Below are 17361 nucleotides of genomic sequence, written 5' to 3'. Positions count from 1 at the left end.
AAAAAAAATTAAAAATATTCTCAAAAGTTGAGTAGAAGTTTTGTGAGTGTCACACAGGCAACAGTAACTGCATCTTAAATTTATTTTACAGAATAAAGATCCCAAAATGTCCCGAGTTGCACTGGAATCTTTGTATAGATTATTGTGGGTTTATGTTATTAGAATAAAATGTGAAAGCAACACTGTAACTCAAAGGTAAGTTCATTGTGCAATGCGTTTTAAATTATTATTATTATTATTCTCCCCCCTCCCCCCCCCCCATGATATCAACACAGATATTGGAGCCAGCGCAAGGACGAGTTAGCAGGGTATACAGAGGAACAGAGACTTAATCTTAATAGAGAGTGGGGARAAAAAAGAACTTGATTAGTTTGGCCAGTAGAATGAAGAAAGTCTATGATTGCTTTTAAGTATATGCAGTGACAGAAGTGGATGGAGAGGTAGGAAGCAGGAAACTTATTTAAGCTAAAAGGCACTAATAGTACCATAATAAATAGAGTGTAAAGCGGCCATCACTGAATGTAGGCCATGAATGAAAAAAACGAAAAGATTTTTCTAAATATTAGCATAGTGAGAATATGGAATAGTCATTCGGATTTTCCTCCTCCTCCTGACTAACTAGTTTAAAAGATCTTGATCAGTTTATAAATTAACATATGATACTGTTGCCTGTGACAGCAGATGGCTGTACTTTACATAGGAGGTCCTGGCTGTCGTATGTTTCTGTATTATGTGTAGTACAACCAGCCACATTTGAATTGTAACATCTATGCTACTATGCTACTATAAAAAGTTATTTCTTAAAAAAAAAAATCTGGATTTGTTTATAATATTTGTTTCTAAATTCCTGTAGCCGTCTCATGAGCATTGTATCAGCACTTTTTCCAAAAGGATCGCGTAGTGTGGTCCCTCGAGACACACCTCTGAATATATTTGTGAAGATTATTCAGTTCATTGCTCAGGTAAGACCCTTCTAGACTGTTTCTAGGTAGAGATATGAGAACAACGTGAGCATTATTTGGAAGAAATGTAAATTTAAGGTTGATTTTTGAAATATTTGTACTGAACTAATGGCATTATATCTTGAATAAAAATTTCCCAAATATGTATAATGAATGAAATTCTACTTCTACTAGTGACAAGAAAGGGAGTGTAGAATTATTTTCCGGTAACTTCAGTAGCTATTGTGTGTGAACATTGTGATGGTTAATATTAGTATTGTATTTACATTGCACAATTGTATGCATATATATTATATATGTAAAAATTTAGTAATATAATTAGTATATTCCATTATAATACATTTATAAGGCACTGAGCATCTGAACAGTTATATCCTCTTATATTTAGACTCAAGGTTCTGAATAGAGGAAAAATACACAATGTGTGCATTATTGTATATTAGTATTGCATTATGCTTTGCGTTATTTTAGATGCTTCTGTTGTCCTATTATCAAAATGCAACATATAACTTCATCAGATATAGCACTAGCTTGTCAGTAACCTTATAAATTAGAGACATATTTTTCTGTCTTACAGATAGCTTGTCTGTGCTTCAGTTTCTAAAATGATTTGCTTCTGGTCACACAGGGATAAAGTGGGAGACAAAATCCTTCACTGTCTGTTTTTTGTCTTCTAGGTTTCCTCTCTTTATAGCTGATTTTTAGTTATTTAAAACTTTGAGCTTTTACAATTCAGCTCATTTGCAGACCTGAGCAGAATTGCTTAGGAATTGTTTTCAAGAGAAATGCTTCAAACATTTCAGGGGACGAGCTAAAAAAAAATTTGACTTTTTTTTTTTAAAGTTCTTAGAACATCTGTTAACTTTGTGCTTTGACACAGGGAATTAAAATTTGGGAAATATATTGCTATGGTTATTCATTCCTGTGGAAAAAATAGCCACTTTGACAGCCCTTAAGTTCCTGAAAAATATCATTGATAGCTCTCAGTAAAGACTTGGGTTTTGCAATTTACATTTTGAGTTTCCATCTGCAATGTGTTCTGGCTACTTGTTCCAGAGCTGAACAAAACTCTTTCCTGAAATTGCTGTTCCTGATTGCTGTCAGCCGTGTTAATGTGAATCACAACACCTGAGAACAAAAAAGACTCTGTTCTGTTTCCTTGCGGTATCTTTTGCAACATATTCTTTCTGTTGCAAACAAACTGACTTAAATGTAAAAAGGAAAAACCTGTATTGGAGTTTGAGAGAGAGATTTGGATAAAGATTTGGAAAAGAAAATAGGGACAAGAAGCTGATGGATGGGAGTGCCTAGACAGACAAGCTGTTGTTAAGTGCTGGAATCAATGGGTGTATATCTGGATTGGAAGGAGAGGCTAACATGGGAATGGGCCGAGTAGAAAATGAGATTGTAATGAATTGTTGGGAAAGGCCAGGCGCAGAGCTGAGAAAATCAGAACCAGAAAGTGAAATAGTTCACATTTAATGAGTAGCTATTCACTATTTTAGCTTCACTGTTTAATATGGTGCCTATGCTTTATTTATTCTATTCTTTTTGATTCATGTTCTGAATACATAGTTTCCTAGTGAATTTTCCTCTTGCCTCTATCATCCTAGTTTCTGAGTACTTCTTAAGTATTCAGTATGTTTTTACATCCTGTTCTCTCACCAGAGAATGAATCCTAAAGTTTCTATTCTTTGGTGCATGCTTCTTCCAGAGTATATAAAATTGTATAATACATAAGAATGGTTTCTAGTTTAGCAGCTCCACAAATGAGATCCCAGGGACTGAAACCAGGCATTCTCAGAATGAAGCAGATGTAATTAATAACCTATTATGAAAGTTTTATTTAACTCAACTGTCATCATGTATAAGGACTCCCTGAAGGAAGCAGAAGTAAAATTTGTTTTTCAAGGGAGTGTCCAATTGTCTCGTACATCAGACTGGTTTGTTTTATTTTTCTTTCTGGCTCATTTACTGCATGCTTTTGACTGCAAGAATTGAGCCACAGTTGTAAAGAAACACCATCTGCTATGCAAATTTGATCTAATTTCTTTGAGTTACTGTAGCATCTCTTGCAGTAATTGAGACTGAAGTCCTGTGGGTTATGTACATATCGTACGTGACCATATAAAAAAACCTGTATCATACTGCAAAAGGGGGGTAATCCGAGGTTGCAAAGACAACCTTGATTCATGCATTTCCTAATTTGTATGTGTGTTTTACTGTTTTAGTAATGTTATCTTAATGTATTTTGGTTTTTGTTTTACTACAGAGAATGTTAAATTTTATTACATTAAATGGACAAGAATGTTAATTCATGGGATTAATTAGCAAAGAAAATATATTTTTTTAAAACTGCGAGTAATAAGATAGTAAGACATGACATCCAGCACCTATGCAAAGCCAAGAGATTTCACTATTAACAGAAAATGGAGTTCATATCAATCTGTTTTCCTTTATAGGAACGTTTGGATTTTGCAATGAAAGAAATAATATTTGATCTTCTTAGTGTTGGAAAATCACCCAAAACCTTCACTATTAATCCAGAGGTAAAATAGGTTCATTACTTATATGCGGAGAAAAGGTGTCATGGGGGGAAATTTGGGGGAAAGTGCTTAACTGTTTTGGAGCTGGGATGAAAGCGGGTTCATGTGTATCAAAGGAGGTTCTCCTGATTAAACAAAAGAAGTAACTGTATTTGTGCACAATTGCTGCTTCATTTCTGCTAAGGAAGCTAGCAACAATGCTGCAGTTTGGACTCATTTCAACAACAAATTCAGTGGGTATGTATGAATGTTTGTTATAATAAAACTGTAAAGCCTTTTTCAGGGAAGTCCTATCTAGCTCTTACAGTTAAAGATCTGGTCTAATAGATGAGAAACTTGAAGCAATATCGGCTTCAGTATGTCAAGATTCATATCAAGTCCTTTAGTGCTCTGTCCTGTAAAAACATTAAGTACATTAGTCCATGCCAATTCAGTTAACTAGAATCAGAGTTGTGGGGAGGCACCGAAGGCTTGAACTTTATTACTTTCATTACCCTAAAATGTAATATTTAAATAATGCCTATCTTCATCTATGTGACTTTAATGTTGTAATTCCTTTTGTTTCCTACTTCCTTTTTCTTCCTATTGTTGCTATTGCAGAGGATGAATATAGGCCTCAGAGTCTTCCTTGTGATAGCAGATAGTTTGCAACAGAAAGACGGTGAACCACCAATGCCAACCACAGGAGTTGTTCTTCCCTCAGGAAATACTCTGCGTGTGAAGAAAATTTTTCTTAATAAAACCCTGACAGATGAGGAAGCAAAAGTTATAGGTATGTTGTATTCTTTTGTAAGCTGAGACACACACACGCACGCACGCACACGTCAACTTACAAAAGAATACAAATATATAAATAAAAATATATGTCTTCAGCTATTCTCAAGCAGTACACTTGTGTAGACTTTATTTCTATATTTATTTTAATTGTTACTAGGAATCTAATGGTAATATATTTTAACAAAATTGCTCTGCTTCTGTAGAAAAGGGCTGCTTCAGAATATTGAACTTCTGTTGTCCAAGACCAGATCCATGGCTTTTTAAAAACTGTTTTGCATTGCTGAATTAGCACAAGAATGCCTGAAAACTACTAGTGTGGCAACTTTTGTTCCCTTGATGTCACCCTAGGATGTCCCAAACCCCAACTGAAGTGGGGTGAGAAAACTTTAATCCCCATGCTGTATTGACCTTCTGCTGATGAAGTAGTCTCTAAAGGACTGTTTCAACATGTGTAATTTCAACTAGAACTAAAATGTTCAGAATTGAGAAAACAGAAAAGGAACTAAGAGCTACTTCCTTGTTTACTTTCTTCCTGGCAGAAACGTCTACTTTCACCTCCTCCTATTAACACCTAACAACACCTACTACATGTTCAGCATGCATTTTTTTTCAACACTTAGTGTATTTAATATCATCTTATTGTACAAAAGATATTTGTCTTAAGCTGAATAAATGGCAAATAAGTTAGTGAGAAGGTGAAAATAAAATGAGAACATGGAATAGTGAAAGAAATCATCTGAATTCTTTGTCTTTTCAGGAATGTCAATATACTATCCTCAAGTCAGAAAAGCACTAGATAGCATTCTTAGGCATTTGGACAAAGAAGTTGGAAGACCAATGTGCATGACTAGTGTGCAGATGTCCAATAAAGAACCTGAAGACATGATTACGTATGTATTAAATTAAAATATTTTCATTGTCAGGGTCATGTTATATTATTTTTATGCTGTAATATGTTTCAGATACAATCATTAGTACATTAAAACGTTAACTTTTTATTTTAATATTAAATTAAGGCTAATTTCACTAATGTGTAGATTGCGGGTGATAACTTGTGTTAGCCTCTGTAGTTTTGACATAAATTTGAAAATATCTGTGGCGTACTGAAGTAGCTTTCCCTCTTGTTTTGTTGGATATAAACTGTTTTCACAGGGGTGAAAGAAAACCTAAGATAGATTTGTTCAGAACTTGTATTGCTGCTATCCCAAGACTGATTCCAGATGGCATGAGCAGGACTGACCTCATTGAATTGCTTGCAAGGTAAGGAAAATGAAATTCTGCTCTTACTGAATGTTCTTTTCTTAAAGCTGTTTGTGTAATCAAGAGTTTTTCAGTGCACTGTCTATGTAGTATGAGTCCACTGCATACAAGCATCCATTCCCCCTCTTCCTGCTTACCTTCTGCACTTGGTCAAGAGTTACTTATTGGCCAGAGTAGCAGGAGGTAAATATGTCTTAAAAGAGAAGATTTTGAACTTAATGTAGATTTTTAGAGAGAAATTTTTGAAAACTAGGAATTTATTTCTGTTGCTTTGTTTTTTGCACTTGTGATCTTTTTGTTACTATCATCTGCCCCCCCCCCCNACATTCTTGTTTGACATTATCAAAATGTGAGACAAGCACTTACGGGAAACTTTTTCTTGCTCTCTACTTATTCTAATACTTTTTTCCATTTTTTGATCCAACACTACACATATTCTTCTGTCTGTTATCTCAGTTTAAATTGATTGTGCCTTATCAGTGCTGATAAGTAATGGGTGGGAGACGGCTGATGGGTAATCTGAGCATTCAGTGAGAATAGGCAGTTGAGATAAATGCAAGCAATCTTTACTTATTAACTAAAGCAATAAACCTTCCTCATTGATTTGTTCCCACCCCCCAACCCTGTTTACTCAAAAGAAGGAAGAAGATAAAAGCAAATTTAGATTAAATACACTGAAACATGTAGAATTGGGCAAATGAACTCACTCTRTTAGGAGAGCTTGGGAAGAAGGGAGAGGTTTGGAGAACAAGAGCATGGTTTTAAAATAAGAATGATCTTGGTGCAGGAATCCTGGTCAGTTTGTAGTTCTGAAATACAAGTGTATTTGCATGTAGTATGTTGAGTTATTTAAAAAAAAAAAAACAACTGCTAGTGGTGTGAAAGAAGTTTTTTTTTAACACTGTTTCTTCAGAGTTTGGAATGTGTGAATGGAATAAATTGAATAAAAATGGAATAAAATACATGAATTATTAAATAATAATACAGTATTTGATAAATTTCTTCTAACAAGCTGAGACATTTTTAAGTATATGTGCTAAGGTTTGTTTGGGGGGGAGGGTTCTCATATCCAAAGTAAACCTGCTTTGTCTGTAGAAATAATGTGTTCTGTTGGATTTTAACTTGAAGAAAATAACCTGCATGTCACTGGGTGCCCATTGAGCTCCAAAGTAGTTGCTCAGATGCGTGTGAATATGGGCCCATATGAAAGGCTTGAACATCTTTCTTGAAAATGATTTGTTTATACTTAGTTTTGAGAAGTCTTGTGCATTATTTTGCTATGACTGTAAAGCCTTCTGTTAGTAGCCTGTCAGATGCATTCAGTGCAGAAAATGCATCTTTCTGGAAGTTTTCTGTGTTAATTTAAAAAAAAAAAAAACAGAAAAAAGAAAGCAAAGAAGAAGAGTTAACACCAAATTTTAATTTGTGAAGGCTGGTTTAGAATGTGCAAATCTGGGGTGATGATATTGCTGTTTTTTTCTAAACAGGCTGACAATTCATATGGATGAAGAACTGCGCGCCTTGGCTTTTAATACACTCCAAGCATTAATGCTTGATTTTCCAGACTGGCGGGAAGATGTTCTTTCAGGATTTGTTTATTTTATTGTGCGTGAAGTAACTGATGTCCATCCAACGCTTCTTGACAATGCGGTAAAAATGCTAATGCAGCTCATAAATCAGTGGAAACAAGCAGCCCAAATGCACAATAAAACCCAAGATTCTCAGGTATTTCCTAATAATATTCTTTGATATTAAAATACATTTTTGATCTACATACATTTTTGTTAGCATGCTTTATTGTTTTAGTTAAGTAACAAATATTTAATTTACTTTTTTGCAGTGCTGGAAGATTTTTAGACCTATTATTTTAAAGAAAAGTTTCTGCCAGAAATGTATTTTAATATTATTAAGTATTTTCTAAAAACTAATTTATGACACATTTTTGTTTACATCAAAAGTCATCATGTGTAGCTGGAAATATATTTAATAGGAGTGCTTAAATAGTGGAACTAAAGAAAAGAACTATCTTTTACTAACAAATAGAAAAGATTTAAATCATTTAGTTATATATACTCTTAAATGTGAGTGTTAATGACTTATTTTTAATTTTACCCTTGCTGCATCATTCTCATGAGAAAGTGAAATAAAAAATACTTGTTTATGATTTTTATTCGGACTGAATTTAGAGAGATGATAAAAATACAAAGGAGCTGATACTATAAAATTCTCATAATGTGAAAGTTTGACTAGCAACCAAGCAAGATCCAAGTATCTTACAATTAATTCTACCATTACTAATAGTAGAACTGTATCTTGGTATGTTTACTTTGTTCTTAATTTTTGTTTACCTTGTATTATCTTTTCCTTAGCGTGGTGTATCCAGTGGAGCTGCACATACCCTTCCTCTGGAGAGGACCCTTTATTCCAGTGTGTTTCATGTAGTAGAAGGCTTTGCTTTGGTTATTCTTTGCAGCACAAGGCCTGCAACCAGAAGATTAGCTGTCGGTGTTCTTAGAGAAATAAGAGCCTTGTTCACACTTTTAGAAATTTCCAAGGTAAGAGTCAATGACCCATTCATGTAACTGCTCACGGAAAGGGTACTGCTTTTCTTGGCTTTGAGCTTGTTATGTTTTGTATTTTGTCTTTTGTAGACTGATGATGATTTGGCTATAGATGTGATGGACAGAGTAAGTGCTTCTATCCTGGAGAGTTTCATACATCTCACTGGGGCTGATCAGGTAGGAGATTTTTTTTTTTTTTTTTTTTTTTTTATGTTAAATTGAATGTAAGATGAGGTAAAATCTTTGTCCCATGTGAACTGTATATATTTTAAATTATAGTGTCATTACATTGCTTTTACATTAGGCTTGAGGAAAGAATGAGCATTTAATATTTTTCCCCTTATTATATTTTTTTGTCTTTTACCAAAGGAGATGGATTGCGTAGACTGTTCATTGTAACTCTGTGTTGTTGGGATAATAAATGTATAAGAAATAGCAGGGATAAAACTTCTTTCTAATTTTATAGCCAACTTGGATTATGTAAATAGTTTTATGACACATTAGTTGTTTTGGTTGTAGAAAACTTTTCAGAAATCCAGATGGTCCTTTTTCAATTCTATATGCCTATTAAAGCGGATGGTTTTCTGCATTGTGTGTGCAAAATTGTAATGCTAATACTAGTGCTGTATTATATATATATATTTATATATATAATGCTGTAATAATATAATATAATACTTTTATAAATAATGTAACACTATTAGTAATACTGCTATTAATCATAGGAAGTTGATTTGCATAATTTAACATTGGGTGTCTCTGTTATACTGCTGGGATTGAACGAAGCCTATAGATCAAGGAGAAATATACCTGTAAAAAAATATACTTCAGCTCTGATTCTGTGTGGTTATAGTTTCATAAAAGTATTAGTGTTGTTTTTAAATTAAATCAGATTTCCTCTATAGGTCTTTACAACTGTGCAAAATCAGCATTCTGTTTACTGGTCACTAAAAAATATGGTCTTTCCTATTTAGCAGTTAGTATAACATCTTTTTCTCTTGGTTGGTTGGATAAATGCAGTTTTGATCTGTTTCGTGTCTATCCAGATTTCCGGTACCAGGATCATTTTATAGTGCCCTCTTTGCATCCACCCACTGAATTCCAATGTGTCAAACATTTTCATATTTTTTTCACACACAGGGCTCTTTCTTTGCAGTAGTCTATCATGTTTAATTTCCTGTAGATTTCTGAGTTTTTTCCACCTTGGTCGATAATACCAACTTCATCAGCAATTTGTTGCCTTTAAGATTGAAAAAAAACAAAAACAACACTCCCAGCCCCCCAAACCTTCCTCTCCAAAACTCTCTGCTTTTGCCTATGCTTAATCAACTGTATTGGAGTTCCCCACAAACACCTGCAAAACCACTTCTTTTTTCTCCTTCCAATCCCTACCTAATGACAATAAAATCTGAGGAATGTTCTGAGGCTGCCAAGACCATTGTATTTATTGTGATCAATACTGTGTCAGTATTTCCTCTGTGTGTGTGTATATATATATATATATATTTTTTTTTTCCTCTCGTTTTGCTCATTAGATTACAAGTTCTTTGAAGAAGAGACTACTACCTTCTTCTATAGCTATACAGCATCTATCAATCAGGGGGCCTTTTTTCGTGATGAAAGCTATAATAAATTATCAATAAATAGCAGCTAAATTCTTTAATATATGTTTATTATTAACTTGTAAGTATCAAGGAGGGACTCTTCTGATATTACTTTTAGGAAGTGAAATGGAATTCAGGAGTAAGGTTTTAAGAATCTGGAACCTTTTGGGAGAATAAGTCATCAGAAGTGAAAGGGCTTTTTACAATTTACTATTTCCTAATATCCAGTTTCTTTCCAAATAGCATGTCTATATAACTGCCCATGTTAAGAACTTCTATTAAACAACACAAATTAAGTAAAAGTAATGTGTTAATCCAATTGCTAGATGTGCTTTTGATACTGATACTTCGTTAGATATATAGCAGTGGAAAGACATTGTTACTCAATATATATGGGTATTAAATGTTTCCTTGTTCTGTTTACACACACAGACTACTTTACTGTACTGCCCCAGTTCAATAGATTTACAAACTTTGGCTGACTGGAGTTCCTCCCCAATCAGCCATCAGTTTGATGTGGTCAGTCCATCGCATATATGGATATTTGCACATGTGACCCAAGGCCAAGATCCATGGATTATAAGCCTCTCAAGTTTTATGAAACAAGAAAATCTTCCAAAACACTGCCCAACAGCTGTAAGCTATGCTTGGACATTTGCTTATACCAGACTCCAACTGCTGTCCCCACAGGTGGATATAAAGTAAGTTCTTTTCTTAAGTAAATACAATATCGTAAACATTTCTCTAAGATTATTATCATTGTAATGCCATTATGTTACAGTAAGGTGAAATGTGCACTATTATTATTTTCTATGGGTATAGTTCAACTTTATATAATAAAATGTTAAAGCAATTCCACTTGGAAGGAAAATAGTCTGGCTTAATTCATGCCTTTTGGCCATATTGTAGTTCAACAAATTTTTCTATAAAAACATACATTATTGCTGTACAAGTCTATTCTGATAATTTACTCAGACTTCGCCATGTTAACAATTGCAGAAGTGAGGGCATATACATAAGTTAAAAGTAAATTCAATAGAAAAAGCTAAATCTGGTAAGCTTTATTTTCTATATTGAGATTTTTTTCTTTGTTCTTTCTTTTTTTTTTTCTTTTTTTTTTTATAGCAGCCCTATCAATGCCAAGAAAGTAAATACTACTACAAGCAGCGACTCCTATATTGGGCTCTGGAGAAACTACCTGATTCTATGCTGCAGTGCAGCTTCTTCTTCAAACTCCTCCACCTCCACAGGCTCTGTGAGATGTTCCCCTCCTGAGACGCTGGCGTCTACTCCTGACAGTGGTTATAGCATTGATTCAAGAGTAGGTTCTTCTATTGCTTACTATAGATAGCTCTAATTACATATTATTGAAAGTAGAAACAATTAATAAATATCCTGATTCTCAGATGCTTCTGTGATTTCTGTGAAAAAATGGTATAGTATACATTTATCTTTCATTGTTTAGGATAGTGATTCAGTTTGCTTTTCCCACTCTGTGTTGTAGAAGTTTTTCTGCTTATGTTCTTTCACGCAAAAAACAATCATGTCATGAAAATGTTAACCCAATCTCAAAGTCTTTTCTGATGATAAGGGGAAGTGTTTTACTTACCATAATCTTTTTTTTTTTTTTTTTTTTTCTGTCAGGAGCCTCCTGTAATTCCAATTTCAGTAACTGAGGCAGTTGCCTGTTCAAGCATAATGTTATATTTTTCCCAACAGCAGGCAGTTTTTTGTCTGCCTTACTTCATATCACCTGCAAACTTTTTTTTTTTTTTTTTTGCTTAGTTCTTCACTTTGGTAGCTTTGCATAGAAGATACAATGGTGCTGAAGGTAACTGATGGACTGTGCAGCAGATTGCTGTCAGAAGCAGCTTATTCCAGTTGTGTTGTTATGAAGTTCCTCTCCCTACATCTGAGAAACTACAGACTGAAATTTTGTTCTCTTTGAGCAATGCAATGGAGTCTGAGAGACAGACACCAGAAGTCTGTTCCCTCTTTCTAAGGAGAGTGGATACAATAAAACGTATAAAGTGTAAAGCATCCTCCGTTCAACAGGTCCCGTCCCATCTTCTCTCCATTTTAAATTTCACATGTTTATTGTATTGAGACATTCATTGTGGTCTGAAGATAGAAATTTAATACAGGGAATGAAGAAGAAGAAGAAAATACTTATTTACTATTGCAGAAAAAGGTTTTCTCGTCAAAGTTCAAAAATTTCATTTTTATTATGAGCATTTCAAGTTACTGTTCACTGTGAGAAGGCTGTAAAATTAGAGGAAATGCTTTAATGTCACTACCTCAGTGTTATGCAACTACTTCATTCTGATTTATTCTGTTTTTTTGTTAGATCATTGGCATTCCATCCCCTTCATCCTTGTTTAAGCACATAGTCCCAATGATGCGCTCTGAGAGCATGGAAATTACAGAATCCCTTGTGCTGGGACTTGGCAGGACCAACCCAGGAGCATTTAGGTAATTGTTGCATTTCATCTGTTTCTTATGCTAATTGATTATGAAGTTGGGGAAACACAGCTCAGGAAAAGGTTTTTTTGATTTTTTTTTTTTTAAGCATTAAAAAATAAAGCAGTGAAAACTGTCCACCATTGTCTTTTCTAGCATTTAATTGTGTGACAAAGATTATTAGAGGTCAAAATAATTTAATGTAGAGGTTATGTCTATATAAGCAGAGCAAGGGAGACATGTCATAGTAAGCATGCAAATAGGAAAGAAAAAAATGTTAGTTGAAACACTAAACGGCTGCCTTTTATTGATGTTAAAGACTGTCTTTGTATGAAAGAGCAGACTGTGTGGAGTATTAACATTTGAAATGTTAATTATAATCATGTTTCTAAAGGTACTAAGCTCTCCTTATTGCTAACACCAACAAACATACATTACTGAGCGTGTGGTGGATGTGAGATTCATGGTCATTGTACTCTAAAAAGAGATTTTAGATTAAAAAAAAACAAAAAAAACCTAGTTACAGCTGTTTCCTGACCAGTGCTGAAGCTACTGAAGTTCTTGTCTCTGTTTCATTTTTCTGAGTAAGCCTCCTGATGCTTCATAACTAATACATCCTTCTCATACGTTGTACAGGTGACAAGTCCATATGGATTATTTTGGATGCTGGTAACTGTGACCTGTTTTAGAATTAAATCTGTGCCAAATCACCTGTCCTGACTGTCAATTTAATTTCATAGATCCTATTCAGCGTATTTGGGTTTAGCTCGTAATTCAAACTTTTGATTGCCCTATTGTTATGAGACTTTATATAAATACAGAATTGAAAATGATCTCTCTAGTCTTCATGGCATTCCTCCCTCAGCTGAAATGTACTTTTCTTCAGATCTTAATGTACTGTGCTATCAACGCGTAGCACAAATCCCCTGACGTGACAAGGTGGCTCGGTGCTGCTGTGCTGGGAAGCCATGAGTGTCAGAGTGCCTGCTCTGCCACTGGACTGAACTCAACCCTTCCTCTTTATGGAGGAGGAGGAGGGACAGAAACATCCGAGGGGAAGAAAAGTCCCTGGAAGGGCCAGTGCTCCGTATCGGCTGTTCTCTGTCAGTGACCAGCCTCTTACAACAGAGAGCTGTGAAGCTGTACTTTTAGCCGCATGTTATAGCACTTAAGTGCAATCAGTTCTGCTTCTGCAAGGAGAATCTGGGAATCACTAGCACCCTGAGTTTTGAATCAGATGTTTCTTTTCTCCAGTCACCCTTCTCCCACATTACTGCAAGCGAAGAGTCAAAGATGTGTTTGAAACTGTGTGAGGCCTCAGTTACAGTATTTTATTTTACTCCTTTGGTAATCTTGCTATTGTATATCATACCTGACTTTATTCTCGTGCCAGGAGTCTAGCCAAGCTTTTTCCAATGACCCCAAAGATCTGCTGAACGGTTTAAATCTTAATTGTGCTGTACAAAGCTAGAAACAAGAAAGGATTTCACCAGAAATCCTTGTTCTCTGAATTAGAAACAATTCATTCAGCAATTAAAAAAAGATATGATTGTCATTAGTCTTCTAATTCCRTTATTCTGAATTCCATGCTTCATTTCAGACGACCTGCTTTTTTCCTCTCAGTCCAATGTACATACTTGCACCAGAGCCTTGCCAAATGCATTGAAGTTCTCTGCTGTTTGTTTGGGAGTTTGGGGTTTTTTTTCCCCTACCATTCCTCCCCACTTTGTATGTGTTACTTGGGAGTTACTTTCATTATGGATTATTTGCAGTACATTTAAAGTGTTGCTAGAATATTCTTTTTTGTCTTTCGTTTCTGGGTACTGATCACATCAACACTCTCCATTGAAAGCTGACCCTTTAATATGTTTTCTCAAAAAAAAGCTTCTTCCAAATTCTTTTCTATGTTGATTTTGAAAGGAAGTATAAACTAATCAATAACAATGCATAAATCTCTCGTAACTGAAACTTTAWAATCACCTTAAGCCATTTTCTGCAAGAGCACCTTTGAAGGGTATAGCAGAGGAGCCAGCCATTGACTGTGGAACCTGTTCAAGTGATTGCTTGTTCCTGCTTTTGATGAGGTTGTTATGAGGTTAACCTCAATGACATGACCTTGTCACGTCAGGGGATTTGTGCTACGCGTTGATAGCACAGCACGTTAAGATCTAAAGAAAAGTACATTTCAGCTGAGGCAGGGATGCCAACCATCAATGAGGTTAACAACTCTATATTAGAACAGTGCAGGAGGTAGAAAAATACCTGGGTCACACTCCAGCAAATCTAAAGTGGAGGAGCTAGTTACTTGGCTAACAAATATTAAAGTAAAAATAGTCTGTTTTTACCTTATCATTTTGTCTGCATAGATTCACACTACTACTGTTCTCTTTCCCCTTCCCCTGCCCCCTTTTTGGAATTATAAAACATTCTCAATTTAGTAGAAGGAACTGAGTAATAATAAAGACTGTGGGAGCTTCAGAACAAATTGGGAATGTATCCACAGCTTCAAAGCATGTTGCTTTTCAGTTTTCATGGAGACTAATCTAACTTCTGTCAGCATATTATTATTGGCCTTAAAAAAACAATCTTTATTAACAACTAAATGCATCATGACAACTCAAAGAATGTAACATGATAAATTGCCAACATCCTTTTTTTCTAATGAGATCTATTTGCACCATAAGGCTTTGCTAAACCCTGAATATGAAAATAAATAAACAGCATTTCTGATACAAATATGCCATAATACTTGGTAAATGGCAATTTAATGGTAATTATTGAGGCATCCAGTTGATTTTCTGTCTTAAAATTAGGAAGATCGCTTACTAGGAAGCATCTGTCTTTTAAATGCTGATCTATCTCACAAAGCTACTGTCAAAGAAGAAAAACCAGAGGGTGTTTAAATTATAACACTAGTTGCTGTGAAACATCTTTCAATTGAGACATTATTTAGTGATTGCTTTTTAATCCTTTTTATTTGTTTATTTTTATTCAGGGAACTAATAGAAGAATTACATCCTATAATTAAGGAAGCACTTGAAAGAAGGCCAGAGGTAATAAGATGTTTTTGCTATATTCGATTACCCTATTTTAACTCTTCTCACAAATGGTAGTAAAGAAATGTTAATTATATTGTTCTTTAGTTTTGCACCTAAAAACTGTCAGTGTAGCAGATAAAAAAAGTAATGTTTCACAATTTTTTAAATTATCGTGAGGTGTTTACATTAGAAGAGTTTTGTTTTGTTTGAGCTCTGCTTAATATTCCTTTCTCAAAGTGGTTTTAAGTGATTAAAAAATTACTATAACCTTCCCACTTTAGTAACATGCCCACAATTACTATTGCATAAGACATAATGAGCTGTGTTACAGAGTCAACAAATTCGTTAATTTATTTTAAATGAAAATGTCTGTGTGAACCCTAAGCTCACCTGGCAATACTAGCACTCTAAAACTTTTATGATGGAGAATGTAGGTTTTATAGTAGGGTTTAGAAACCTCAGCAGATATCCATAGAAACAATATCTGTACAAACACAAATTCAAGGATGATTATTCAGTATTTTTTGAAGTAACTGTCATGTTTTTGTTAGTAATAAATTTGTAATTAAGTATAGTTGATGGGAACATCACATTCATTTCAGAATGTGGCTGGGCTATAGTGTGTTTTGTCAGTCTTGCATGCATATTTGTGGAAAGATTGACATGTGTACTTGAGTTTATCAGTTTACAGTGTATGTCATACTTTGCCATAGACAAGCATGATAAAGTAGAAAGTATAGTATTTTAATAATATGTTTAATAGTGAGCCTAATATATCTTGGAGTTACAGCAGTGATTAATTTACCCTGTGGTCTGTTAAAATTGATGCGTAATTTTGGTAACTGCTTTTAAATTTGGACACCCTGATAATTGATGCCAATTGTAGCACAGATATAATAATGCTTCTATATGCTATGCTGTTTTTATACTTAGTTTCTCCTCTGCTTCATTTCATTTTGTTTCTCCTTGTTGACTAGAACATGAAACGGCGCAGGCGTCGAGATATTTTGCGAGTACAGCTAGTACGAATATTTGAACTGCTGGCAGATGCTGGTGTCATTAGTCACAGGTGGGGCAGCACTGAAGAGAATACATTTTTTTATACTTCTGAATTAAGTTACTAGTATTCTTATGACCCAATGAAACAAGCGTGCAAAATTCTTCATCAAGTTTCAGTATACAAGGATAAAGAAATAGACAGTTTTATAAAACACAGAATTTGTTTGCTAGCTTTCTAATCCCTTGCTCCCCCATCCTCTTTGCCACTGTGGTCTGCGTTTTACTTAAAATGCTAATATTTGCTGGGACACTGCTTTGAACAGGCAGTGTATCATGTTCCTTTTTGTGTGTGCTTGAGCACAGCATCAGTTATTTGAATCACTAGCAAATGCATGTTACAACTGGTCTTACAACAGAGAGCCTATGTTGGAAATAGATAATCTATTCTCAACTCTTCATCACCTGGCATCCTGATGCTAGTTGCTATCTTCTATGCAAAGAAGTCTACTGCTCATTAATATTGGACTTTTTCCCTTTTGAGGAAGGTAGAATATTAACTGGGTTGGTTTTTTTCCTCAATTTATCTAACTTGTGTAGTGACCCTTAAAATTCAGGCATGTGTTTTACAAATCTTGCAAATTTTTTTTTATGTGGGTGGAATTGTGTAAGAGCAAACATGCTAGGAGATGGTTAGGCTTGCTCCTCCCATTCTGCTAGACAGTGACACTTAAACATTCATCAACTTCATCAATATAATCAGTGTGAAATTCTCAATCTTTAAGCAAACTACTACAAAATGTTAAGAGTGCTGCATCAGAAACATTGACTGCTTGAATGCATATCAGATCTGTTGTCCTTTCTGCATGCTGATTTTCAGAGTCCAACAGTTAAAATTGGATTCTTGCTTCTTAGCTTTTAAGGTGCTCACTGGTGTTTATTTAGCATATGTAAAATATCTTTAACCACAGTCTGCGCTCTAGAACTTTGAGGACTTTCCTCTTCTTCTCAGCTGATGACGGCTCTCTGAGGCCAGTCTAGCTCCGTGCAATGCTAGCATGCAATTAAGGGCTACCATAAACCCCCTCATCTTCCATTGGTTGTGCCAGGCGTGCTTTCCAGTTGTCTGGAATACAACTGTGGAAGAAGTGTGGAGG

The 17361-nt window shown here is 34.8% G+C and overlaps 1 protein-coding gene across 13 annotated transcripts in view; it reads left to right on the top strand.

Annotated features, from left to right (window-relative positions):
• The window catches only part of FRYL (FRY like transcription coactivator), a 178475-nt gene that overhangs the window by 100976 nt on the left and 60138 nt on the right, over positions 1–17361 (top strand). For all 13 annotated transcript variants that reach the window (XM_026078606.1, XM_026078608.1, XM_026078611.1 and 10 more), the window contains 14 exons: positions 92–195; positions 854–962; positions 3425–3511; positions 4109–4280; positions 5043–5175; positions 5438–5545; positions 7033–7270; positions 7915–8100; positions 8197–8283; positions 10143–10411; positions 10836–11031; positions 12058–12182; positions 15166–15223; positions 16186–16277. In XM_026078606.1, the coding sequence (XP_025934391.1) occupies positions 92–195; positions 854–962; positions 3425–3511; positions 4109–4280; positions 5043–5175; positions 5438–5545; positions 7033–7270; positions 7915–8100; positions 8197–8283; positions 10143–10411; positions 10836–11031; positions 12058–12182; positions 15166–15223; positions 16186–16277 (1964 nt within the window). The remainder of the gene's footprint in view (positions 1–91; positions 196–853; positions 963–3424; positions 3512–4108; positions 4281–5042; positions 5176–5437; positions 5546–7032; positions 7271–7914; positions 8101–8196; positions 8284–10142; positions 10412–10835; positions 11032–12057; positions 12183–15165; positions 15224–16185; positions 16278–17361) is intronic.

The sequence above is a fragment of the Apteryx rowi genome, unplaced genomic scaffold, assembly GCF_003343035.1.
Source record: "Apteryx rowi isolate R43461 unplaced genomic scaffold, aptRow1 scaffold_481, whole genome shotgun sequence".
In the NCBI taxonomy this organism is placed as follows: Eukaryota; Metazoa; Chordata; class Aves; order Apterygiformes; family Apterygidae; genus Apteryx; species Apteryx rowi.
Note: the sequence above shows the minus strand (reverse complement) of the source record. Positions and strands in the feature narration are given on the sequence as shown.